The sequence below is a fragment of the Parastagonospora nodorum genome, assembly GCF_000146915.1.
Source record: "Parastagonospora nodorum SN15 chromosome Unknown scaffold_3, whole genome shotgun sequence".
In the NCBI taxonomy this organism is placed as follows: domain Eukaryota; kingdom Fungi; phylum Ascomycota; class Dothideomycetes; order Pleosporales; family Phaeosphaeriaceae; genus Parastagonospora; species Parastagonospora nodorum.
The window spans coordinates 1,453,115-1,463,795 of record NW_001884551.1 but is presented as its reverse complement, the minus strand read 5'-3'; the positions used below and the strand labels follow the sequence as shown (position 1 = coordinate 1,463,795).

At 54.4% G+C, this 10,681-nt stretch overlaps 6 protein-coding genes across 6 annotated transcripts in view; 3 read left to right on the top strand and 3 right to left on the bottom strand.

The window, feature by feature from the left end:
* The window catches only part of SNOG_02491 (hypothetical protein), a gene marked incomplete at both ends in the record, with an annotated part of 683 nt that extends 174 nt beyond the window's left edge, over window positions 1-509 (bottom strand). Inside the window, one exon of the mRNA XM_001793045.1 lies at window positions 31-509. Coding sequence (XP_001793097.1) covers window positions 31-509 — 479 coding nt within the window. The remainder of the gene's footprint in view (window positions 1-30) is intronic.
* A 608-nt stretch (window positions 510-1,117) lies between these two features.
* SNOG_02490 (hypothetical protein) lies at window positions 1,118-2,656 on the top strand (the record flags this gene model as incomplete). The annotated part of the gene is made up of 1 exon (XM_001793044.1): window positions 1,118-2,656. One exon carries the CDS (start codon window positions 1,118-1,120, stop codon window positions 2,654-2,656), a length of 1,539 nt encoding a protein of 512 aa, XP_001793096.1.
* A 458-nt stretch (window positions 2,657-3,114) lies between these two features.
* SNOG_02489 (hypothetical protein) lies at window positions 3,115-6,313 on the bottom strand. Its single transcript, XM_001793043.1, has 6 exons — window positions 6,229-6,313; window positions 6,050-6,176; window positions 5,828-5,997; window positions 5,172-5,777; window positions 4,922-5,146; window positions 3,115-4,838 (listed from the first exon to the last, which is right to left on the bottom strand). Exons 3-6 carry the CDS (start codon window positions 5,886-5,888, stop codon window positions 3,607-3,609), a joined length of 2,124 nt encoding a protein of 707 aa, XP_001793095.1. The 5' UTR covers window positions 5,889-5,997; window positions 6,050-6,176; window positions 6,229-6,313; the 3' UTR covers window positions 3,115-3,606.
* A 603-nt stretch (window positions 6,314-6,916) lies between these two features.
* Window positions 6,917-7,909, top strand: SNOG_02488 (hypothetical protein; the record flags this gene model as incomplete). The annotated part of the gene is made up of 2 exons (XM_001793042.1): window positions 6,917-7,249; window positions 7,391-7,909. 2 exons carry the CDS (start codon window positions 6,917-6,919, stop codon window positions 7,907-7,909), a joined length of 852 nt encoding a protein of 283 aa, XP_001793094.1.
* Window positions 7,910-8,257: 348 nt separating this feature from the next.
* SNOG_02487 (hypothetical protein) lies at window positions 8,258-10,086 on the top strand (the record flags this gene model as incomplete). The annotated part of the gene is made up of 3 exons (XM_001793041.1): window positions 8,258-8,341; window positions 8,366-8,894; window positions 8,996-10,086. 3 exons carry the CDS (start codon window positions 8,258-8,260, stop codon window positions 10,084-10,086), a joined length of 1,704 nt encoding a protein of 567 aa, XP_001793093.1.
* Window positions 10,087-10,286: 200 nt separating this feature from the next.
* SNOG_02486 (hypothetical protein) lies at window positions 10,287-10,483 on the bottom strand (the record flags this gene model as incomplete). Its single annotated transcript, XM_001793040.1, has 2 exons — window positions 10,287-10,338; window positions 10,428-10,483. The coding sequence occupies 2 exons, from the start codon at window positions 10,481-10,483 to the stop codon at window positions 10,287-10,289; spliced, it is 108 nt and encodes a 35-aa protein (XP_001793092.1).
* Window positions 10,484-10,681: the final 198 nt, after the last annotated feature.

Sequence of the window (10,681 nt, the reverse complement as noted above, 5' to 3'; positions counted from 1 at the left end):
CGAAAGGACCCCAATAGCACAGAGGGATACCTGTGCGCATCAAAATGTAGATTTGGCCAGAACTCGGTAACAGGCGTGCGCATACGCGTCACGCATCCCGTCGCATCGCCATAATCCCATGCTGTATTTTCGCCGTACATCTCCGCGAAAACTTTGATGCTACTGTACGGGCGAGCGTAATCGCAAATCTGCGCCAGCTCTGTGTCTTGGATGTTGTATCTGTGACAGTAACCATACGCAATTTGGGTGTTGGCCTGCCCGGTCGCCACATAGTATCGCATCTTCCAGTCTGTCATCTTATCCCGCGCCATGAGTTCGATGAGGCGTTGTAGAGCTCCGATATCGATACAGTTTTGGTTGGAGAAGAGCTTTGGCCAGAGCGAGAGCAGGTGGTCGAGATGGACGACTGCGCGTCGCTTGCAAAGATTGTGCTTGAGATAGAGGGGCCATGAGTGTGACGCGAAGATCTCAATAGCTTGCGCAAGTACATCAAGTAGCCCTTCCGGCATAAGAAGTCAAGCGAAAGAAGCACAGCACATGTTGCTTGGGATGTTGCGATAGTGTGGTGCTGAAAGAGGCTTCCTCAGTATACCTTCATGGTCACTGAGAACGCCGCATGCAATATTGAACTATGTACTACGGGAGCCGTGAACTTGTGAAGACGCTTCTTTCAATACTTGCAAACGTGTCTATCTTGAAGACATTGTACTGCTGTGGATCCATGGTACTGACATGTGCCTCACATAGCTGCTGGTGGCAGTCGTGGACTTCATGTGTACGTAAATGTAGCATCCGCATTGATTGAAGCAGCTTCCTACAGACTCGAATTCTAGACGCCGAACTGGAATGCGCAATGTTTCACCCCGCAAACGGCAGCTTCCAGCGCTAGTGGTCGCGTGGCGAAGCCGAGGATTAGCCTCACCTTTCCAAAGTATGACATGGGCGAAGTTCCAAGAATACACATGTGCATCATCGTCCATTCACCAGGCATCTACGCTATAACAACCTCTAGACTAGTTTCTTCCTACGGTCCTTTCCGCTCCTTACTCTCTCAGCACCAGCTTCCGAACTGTTACACACACAACCTGCACACGATTGGACAGACTCGAGTTTCAACATGGCGGAGCCGAATGTCGATATCGCTGCGTTGACCGCCGACCAGCAATCCGCACTTCAGCAATTCACTGCAGTAACAGACCAAGACCTCGCTACCGCCGTACCTCTCCTCCGCCGTTGCGAATGGAACGTGCAAATAGCTATCGCCCGTTTCTTCGACGGCGAGCCCGCCGTTGATGCCGTCGCAGCAGCTGCGGCGGAGCAGGCACCCCAAGATATTCGTCGACAAGAGACGCTCTTGAACGGCTTCACATCATCACCGCGAACTTCAACATCGAGTAGGAGAGTCCGGGTAGAGCCTGCGCCGCGCGTAGTACCGCAGCCAGAGAACCAAGTCAGCACGCAGGCACCACTTGTACTAGCGATACTGTTCGCGCCGTTCTCGCTCGTCTTCTCGCTGCTGTCAAAATACTTCCGGTTCATGGGATGGATGTTCCCCTTCATACCACGCACCTGGGGGCGTCTCACCGCAAGCAACATCAACCGCCCAAGAGCACGAAGCGGCGCAGCTACAGGCCGGAGACCGCTCAACCCCCGCGACACGGCTGCGCGCTTCATACGAGAATTTGAGGAGGAATATGGACCACATCAGCTGCCGCTCTTCGAGGGTGGCTACGCGCAGGCATTCGACCTCGCGAAGAAGAACCTCCAGTTCTTGCTCGTTGTGCTCGTATCGCCCGAACATGACGAAACCACCTCCTTCGTCCGAAACACTCTCCTCTCCCAAGAGGTCATCGACTTCGTCCGAGACCCCAACAACAACATCATCCTCTGGGCCGGCAACGTGCAAGATAGCGAAGCATACCAAGTCTCATCCGCCCTCAACTGCACCAAGTTCCCCTTCGCCAGCCTAATCGTCCACACCCCCCAAGTCTCCTCGACCGCCATGGGCATTGCAACACGGATAGCCGGCCCCACACCCCCCGCGCAATTCAACTCCAAACTGAAGACCGCAATGCAACAACACACCGAGCCCCTCAACCGCGTCCGCGCCCAACGCCAAGAACAACAAGCCACACGCAATATCCGCCAGCAGCAAGACAGCGCCTATGAGCGCAGCCTAGCAACGGACCGTGAGCGCGCTCGCAAGAAGAAGGAAGAAGCCGAGCGCAAAGCGCGCGAGGAAAAAGAAGCCCTCGCCAAACAAGCCGCAGAGGAGAAATACGCCGCCAACCTCGCTCAATGGCGCAAATGGCGCGCCGCTTCCATCCCCCCCGAACCCCCTGCAGACACCAAAGATGTCGTGCGCATAGCCGTCAAACTCCCCTCTGAAGAGCGCGTAGTGCGCAAATTCAGCTCAGATGCGCACATTGAGGAATTGTACGCTTTTGTCGAGTGCTATGATTTCCTCGACGCGGAGTCGGAAAAGGCGTCTGAGCCAGAGGGGTTCGAGCATGAGTACAAGTTCCAGCTTGTTAGTCCGATGCCGCGCGAGGTGTATGATGTCAAGACTGGTGGGACGATTCGGGAGCGCATTGGGAGGAGCGGGAATTTGATTGTTGAGCGGACGGATATTGAAGAGGAAGAGGATGAAGAGTAGTCTCTGTACATGTGTATGATTGGATGGTATTAGATGGGGACATGTAGTAATGCTATACGCCTTTAACGTCAATATTGTGTTTGGCTACTTGGTCAGAATGCTTGTGATGTATCGGGCAGCTTGTCTTGACGACTATATGAGGATATACATCATCCAGTACCTGGCTCACCTTACAAGATTACACACAAAAGTGAAAACATAAAGTCACGAAGTGTCATCAGGTGCGACGAAAAGCGACCAGCAGGCAGCCCATCCAATAACGTAAAACTGTACACAGGATTCATTGATCGCATTCGAGGCCTAGCTATACCTTGTATAGTCTCAGACTATCTGTTCACTCCTCTCGCATTTGCTCATCTGCAGTGCGTTAGTGGCACAAGCAACACATTCATCACATTAAACTGAGCATGTCAGCACGTCACATTGGGCTTTGATCAGAATACTGTCACAGCTAGAGACTGAATTCGCGGAACTCCAATTGAATTGATACTGTAAAGCAACCCTATACATCCCATCTAGTGCCCGTCGGCCAATGTGAAGGCACACTGCTAGCCAACGAACGCTTCGATGAGACGTCCGATCTGAAGCAAAATCCAAGATAGCAAAGTGCCAATGGACATACAATTTGTGCCGTTGTTCCTTTGTCGTGCAGTTGAGCGCCCGTGTGGCATAGCAGGTTGGCGATACTGGCGAGAAGCAATTGTGCGCGTGATAGGCTTGGAACACGTGTGAATGAGCACCAAGCTAGACACGAGCTTCGTCGAGAGACAGTCAGTGAACAAGGCATGTGACCCAGCTGCTCAAGCTCGGCGCAGGTGCAAAGTCAAGACTCTGTTCCGGTCGACTGGCTCGGAGTCGCAGCGGGTAAACACGGCAGAAGTCGAGCGACAGTGTAAGCAAGTTAGGTTGGCGTAGGAGAGAGCAACCTCGCAAGGTTGTGCCTTGTGCGATCAACCACCCTGCCCATTGGGCGGCGTACGTCCCCAAGAACTGTTCGCCTTGTCCTGGTACGAGCTGAACAACAAAGGGCTCGCCATGTTGACATCGTTGTTGATGCCATTCTGGTTGCCGTTGTACGTTCCGCCGAAGCCATTACCGTAGACGGAGCCCCAGTAGGTTGGGCTTGCGCTGCTTGGGTTCCCCCAAGCTGCGCCTGATCCGAGACCTCCGCTGATTGGCCGGGGTGCCCTGACTCCGGAAGGCGTGACTTCGGCGCCGAGCAAAGAGTTCGACGAGCCCTGGCGGACATGCCCAAGGCCGTTGCCGGTAAGGGGTGACCTGCCGAATTCGCTTCCAGCACCGTTGCAACTGGGCATCAGTGGAGACGAGGGACCTGGTGTACCACTGTAGTTGCGGCTCCAGATTGAGCCGTTGCTCCACTGTCCATCAGGTACGGAGGGAAGATTAACGGGCTGGCGAATGGATGAAGTAGAGCCTGATCTACCCATTGGTGTTGAGAGAAATGCAGTCCCAGGTGCAGGCGACAGCGGCTTATAGTTCTTGACGGAGTTAACTAGATCGCTAATAGAGAGCGAGGCTGACGCATAGGTACCATCATTGACCACGGCTGTGTCTGCAAAAGTCTGCTCTGGAGGGGTGGGTGGCATGTCCTCGTCTTCCTCGGGCAATGGATCAAGGCCATCATCAGGCCCAACAAGATCGTCCACCATGCGGTGCATGGCCGACTCCTTGGCGATCGTGGTCGACGCAGATTCTGAGCCTGCAGCAACACTTTGAGACTTTTGATCCTCCGCGGCAGGCGCTTGTGGAGGAAACAAGGGCAGATCGACGGCCTGCATAGGAAGCACCGGGGATGAGTCAGGAGGATGGCTTGGACTTGCCAACAGCTCGGACGGCAAGCCTTCTTCCCGGTAGATGAACCGCGAGCCGTCCAAGTCAAGAGGAGCATCGGCGGTCTGAGTAAGCAGCAGTCCATCGATCAGCAGATCCTTCACCCGCATAAGCATCTCAACGTTGGGGTGGTTGCGCTCCAGGTCGGTCCACTTTTGCTTCATGTTTTCGCCGTTGTACCACACCTTCATTGTGTTAGGTGAGACAAGTGGTTGGAATCCAATCGTATCGGTATCTTCTTCGAGCATATAGTCCTCTTCAGGCAATTGGTCGACTGGAAAGCTGGAAGCTAGAAGTGTGAAAGAGTTGCTGCGTATGCCTTCCAGAGTTCCTGTACATCTACGGTGGTCAAAGTATCTGCAATATTTGCATTGAGCACCTGCCAGCACCGTGAGAACCATGTGCTGTACAAACGAAGTCCCGGAAGAGTGCGGCGGGCAACGGCAGTGATCTTATCGGACAGCTGGGCTGCTCGATCGCCGTTCTTGGTGACATCGTCAGCCTCGGAAAGTCGCTCTAGCTCTGGCTGCAGGACCTGAAGGAGGACAAAGAAGGTCTTAACGTTCAGTCGAAGGTACATGAAGTAGGTGCGCATGATATTCTCTGGGGGAGTGGGGCCTGGTTGTGTCAGCGAGAAGCCTACGGGCAGCACTTTAGAACATACCTTGCATCTGTACCGTCGCAAAGTGTTCTGCCGCCAGATTGACGAGTATGATCTTGGACAAAATAGAGTCCAATGGACGCTCTTTCAGTTCAATAGCCAAGTGGCTGAGCACTTCGCCCTCCAGCTCATCGTGCGCAGCAAACTCCTCTCCTTTGTATATCTTACTGTGCAGCCTGACGAACCACGCAATCAATGCGCGTCCAGCATTTGCTCCGTCCGAGGACTTTTGGTTGTTAATCAGCTGGCCCTTTTCCCAAGCGACTATTATGCGCTTGAACTCGGTCTCAAGGTTGCCCTGGGCCGCCGGATAGGGCAGCTTGCTAGCGAGCGAACGGTATAGGTGGTAGACGGTGCGGAAGTGGTCGCCATCTTCGCGCGAGACGACGGCAAGCTGGTTATGGGCATGTCCGGAGTCAGGGTATAGTTCTGCGGCGAGCCCATAGTAGCCCTTGGCAGGCCCCCAGTTGCGCTCTTTGTCCTTCTCTGGGACGAGGGTTTCGCGGTAGCGGGACAGGTCGCCCAAGTGAATGAGCGTTTGGTGGCAAGATAAAAGGACTTGGTCGTTAAGTGTGGCAGGGATGCGCTGACGGGGTGGTTTTTTCGAGGCTATGACATGTCAGTGCAGGTCTATTTGAACTAGTGATGTATGGGCTCACCGTCATCCTTCCACTTTTTGGGCAATCCTGCGCAGCTCCGGTATGGCGTCGAACTGGGCATCAAAGTTGAGGATGTACTGGCGGTAGAAGCGCTGGCTGCCCTTGATGAAGTGCATGTAGTTCCTGTTGAACTTTCTCAGTTCCACGACATGTTCCTTCGAGCGCTTGAGCTGCCTTGTATTAGCACTGCCCCTCTATGCGCCTTCCCCAGTTGTGACACACAATCTTATGCTCCTGCCGAAAGGCAGTGTTGACCTTGAGATGCGCCGCCCAGAGCTTTTGCTCGGTTTCGTGGGCCGAAAAATATTCGAAGCTGGCGACAGACAGCGCCTCGCAAGAAGCGCGGTACCTGGAACGTGTGAGCCATCTCTCTAGAACTTGTACAGGGTATGGGGTCTTACTCTTGCAGCACAGCGGCTAGCTCAGTGCACGCAGCGCCGCCATCGGCACGCTTATAGAGCTCATGCTCGATTGCCTTCGCCCGCCTGCGCCCGTCAGCCACTGCAAATAGACCGTGTAGTGAAGATGCACTCACCTGTCGAGAAGTTCAGTGTTCACGGCCATGCTTCTGTGCGCATGTGCCGGCGTTGTTCATATGTGACCCCACGGTCGGCGGGCAGGTCAGACAAGGGCACGGAGCAGAGAACGGCGAGCGTTGTGGCTATCGTGCTCCATTTATGAAGGTGTGGAATGCCCCGAGGTGAGGACAAGCGGCAGCCGGTAATAGAGAAGGCGTCTCAGTCGCAGCAAACAGCACTCTGGACGCGTGTGCGGCGTCGGAGTGGGAGAAAGGCGGGTGTGGTGGTGAGATGTGAAGTAACTTGGTCGTGACTTTCGCCATAACGTTAGGCGCAAATGTCCGAGCGGCATCACTCACAGGTGCCAAGCCTAGCTCACGTTTCGGCCCGCTCTCCACCCAACGAACCATCCCGTCCAACTTGGACTCTGCACACTCACTCTTCGCAGCGTTGAAGTACTGCGGTCACACGAAAGAGCAATTAGCCGTCACAGAAGGTACAGCCCACTTTCGTATTCAGCACAATCAGCCTGCACCCACTATACAGTCTCCCACACCAAACAATTCACATAATGGGAACAAAGCGCTCACGCCAGGACTCCGTGTCGTCCTCAGAATCAAGCAAACCGTATTCTCGCGAGCAGTCCGCCGACATTAAGATAGTCCATCTAGATTCAGAGTCAGCCGTGTCCGACCTCCCAACAGTAATGCGGTGTTCACTTCCCCCGCACGAACCTCTCTCGTTTGACTCATTCGATGCATACGATGTCCATTACCAGAAGACGCATATGAACCGATGTTCTGAATGCCAGAAGAATTTTCCAGATGAGCACTTTCTGCACCTGCACATTGCAGAAAATCACGACCCTATCAATGCGTCGAAACGTGACAAGGGCGAAAAAACGGTAGGTACTTTCATGAACCAATTTTCGTATCTTGTTCGTATCGATTGTCCGGTGAGCTGAGTGACGATACTGCGGTGGTCTTGGAGACAAGTACGGGTATGTCGACGGCTCTCCCTTGGATCCTCTACTGACACTACGCAGTATGCCTGTTTGGTACCTGACTGCGATCGCTTCTGCAGCACGCCCCCGAAGCGTCGCCTGCATTGCATAGACAAACACCAGTTTCCACGCAACTACGACTTCTTCATTGTGAACGATGGCATTGATCGCCGCAGCAGCATGCTCCGGCCACCCCATCGACGACGCAGTAGTGCTTTCAGTTCGACGGGCGACGGTACGACCAGACGCCGGGGTGAGTCATTTGCGAGTGCGGCAGGAGACGGCATGGAGCTTGTTCACGATGAGGACGAAGATGATGAGAGTCATATGACCAACGATGGCGTCGATGCTAGGCGCATTCCTGTCAAATTGCGAGGTCGTGGCGGGTTCAGTCACCCTCGAGGTCGGGGACGAGGAAGTTCTTCTACGGCACATGATGCATCGAAGGCTTCTATATCTACAGATCCGGTGGACAGCCTCGCGACGAGCATGTCGGCGCTGCAATTCGTCCCGCACAGCGTGCGCATGGCAAGAGGAAGAGGTCGGGGCCGGGGGTCATGAGACAGCAAGTAGCGGTGGATAAGAATTCGCAATGTCAGTCGCCACAGCAGGCACTTCGCTACGGGCCTTGGTATTGAGACGTTCTAGAATGCATTCCGGGTTGTGATGTTGCACTGCGTGAGATTGGTGGTGTTGCGGTGGTCCGTTCATCGCCTTGGACATTCCGAGTCTCCCAGGGGAACGCAGACGAACGCAGACAGGAGCCCATCACACCACCAACCTTAAGACTGCTGCCCGGTAGGTGTGCTGCTATTACAAGCCTCCCGCATCCACTTACATGGACGCGAACTTGCTGACAAGCCAGACTAACGCGCAGTCCTATTGCGCAATGCTATCGTTCTCCCGGCGATGGGCATCATCGTGCAGCTGCACTACTTCTTCCGGTACCTGCTTAGCCGCCTCCGGGCGTTGAGTCTCGTGAAGGTTGAGTGCGTGCGCGTCTGTTTGTGTGTATAGGAGGTCCGCGTGACGCTTGTGGACACAACAAGCAAAAAAGAATTGACCGCCGGCCTGGTCATCCACGTCAGTCAGGCTGCCCTCGAGCGGGCCCTATCCATGAAGAGGTCGACGCTCGTCCGATGCACCATGGCTAACGAGCTCCTCCGCCGCCGGGACCAGACGGGTTGCGACACCACGCTACAGCGGCGTCACAGCCTACGACACCACGACGATCACCTGCATCCCTCGTTTCAAGAGCATGCAGGCCTATTGATTGGACCAGATGGCAGCGTCACCCCGGGCGGCACGGACATGACTCCATCAACAAGAATTTCTACCAAAGCCGAAAGAGGCGGTGAGGCGGCAGCTTTAATTCGCACGGGCCCACAACACTACCCGTCGACAGGTGCTAAATCTGCAAGTGCGGCACACCACGACTCTGTTTCTGCATCCGCCAACAACAACATCAACAACACTCCATCCGACGGTGACGGTGACGGCACCACACTCTCTCCTCGCGGCAGGAACACGCATCAACGACGACCGAGTATGTGGAGAATGGGACTACTCTACCTCGATCGCGGGGATAGCGGAATTCCTCGCCGCACTGAAGAACGCGGGGGGGCCACGACGCCCGCCAGCCGCCAGGTTCGCCTCAGTCACAATTTTCACCCACCAGCGAGGCCGAGCAGAACAGCCTCGATGCACGCCTTCGACGTCGCTCCTTGTCCCAGTCGAGCGTGCAATGGGTCCCGCCACCTGATGGAGCCGGTCTGAAGTTTGTCCATCCGCGCGCAAAACCCTCGGACGGCGACACCTTTTCTCCGAGTTCGGACCGCACTCTTTTTGAGGAGCCTGAACACCTTTCACTGGACCGGCCATCATCCACACCAGGTTCTCCAGACTACTTTTCTTTCGAGAATGACCCCTCCACCAGGAATGAGATCATGCCTGCGCCTGCGCCTCGGCGCATACGACACTCGCGGGCACCATCCACAGAGCCCAACCTGTACAAGGCCAAGAGAGCTTCACTGCCCCTCGGCGCGAGGACAAAGACCAACGAAGGCCTGTTGCAACTCCAAGCCAACCCCGCCAAACCAGAACGCACTCCCAAACACGAACGGAGAATATCTGTCGGCATTCCACTGAAGCCAGCCGTCGCAAATGAAGGCCTTCAGCGATCCAAATTTGGATCTTTAATGGACACTCCCCCACAAACACCAAAGACCCCGCGGACTCCCCGTCAGCGTGCTCCAGAAAAGTCCGGCCCGGCAGCAACACTGCGCCAGAAGGAGCGGGACTTGGAGTACAAGCACCGCCACACATTCATTGGAACCGCTTCCCTAGATGATTTCCTTGAAGTTCTTGAAGTCTCGCATGAGCACACCACCACCAAAGCCGCCGTTGGAAAGGCATTCCTGATCCTAGCATCCAGCGAGCGTCTACTAGCCCGACAAGCGTCATCCACCGCCAGCGGCTGGGACCTCGTTTCTCGCACCATCCCGGACGTAGTCAACACCGACTACGTCATTCAAGCGCACGTCAAGCTTGGCTCGGTCACACTATGGCAATTCTTGGAATTAATACCCTTCGACGACCAGGAAGAAGCTGGCGCCATGAGCGTTGTTGAAGCATACTCGGCCGCCAGCCACATGGATTCCAAAGCCGGCGTAGGCGCAACCAGCAAAGCCAAGGCTTTTCGTTCCTGGATGGTGAACCAAGACGGCAAGGACTCATGATCAACGATGGTTGAGTCCATTTCAAATTTCCATTTCAAAAAACGGTGCTTGCAATCAACGACGATGCGGTTGGGAGAGGATGAAACTTTTTTTTGAATGATCTGGCAATTGCCTCATCTGAACGACGCCTACGCTTCCACGACAACCCTGTATATTTATCACCACTCCATCCCTCCCAATCTCCACTTTATTTCCTTTCTTCACCACAACACTACCCACTTCCCCTTTGTCGTTAACATCCCGCTCATACCCCTGAGAGTAATTAGCATTTAGCTTAGTTTGAAGAGAAGATGAAAGAAGAAGAATATAATCAATGTCAATATGATGTCACTCCAATGTACCACGTGTAGTTGAATTTGGCCTCGTTTGGGGTGGGGTTGCGGAGTTGCTCATCCATGCTGTGGGGATTGAAAATGTTTGAAACTCACCGCCAGAATGAATGATGAAGACTTGCATACACTGAGACACATGCGCCCGCGACACGGACTTGGGAATTGGAATCATTGATGATGAAACACAGCCTCGGAGATGAAACTATGCAGGAGTTTGCAGTAGTCTAAACTGCAGGTGCATGTCGACATCTCTGCATCGCAAG

Coding starts and splice junctions, on each gene's coding strand:
- SNOG_02489 (XM_001793043.1), bottom strand. CDS start 5,888: ATGCCCAGTTCGACGCCATACCGGAGCTGCGCAGGATTGCCCAAAAAG. Junction 5,778..5,827: donor CAAAAAGTGGAAGGATGACG/GTGAGCCCATAC, acceptor GACATGTCATAG/CCTCGAAAAAACCACCCCGT. Junction 5,147..5,171: donor TGCGACGGTACAGATGCAAG/GTATGTTCTAAA, acceptor TGCTGCCCGTAG/GCTTCTCGCTGACACAACCA.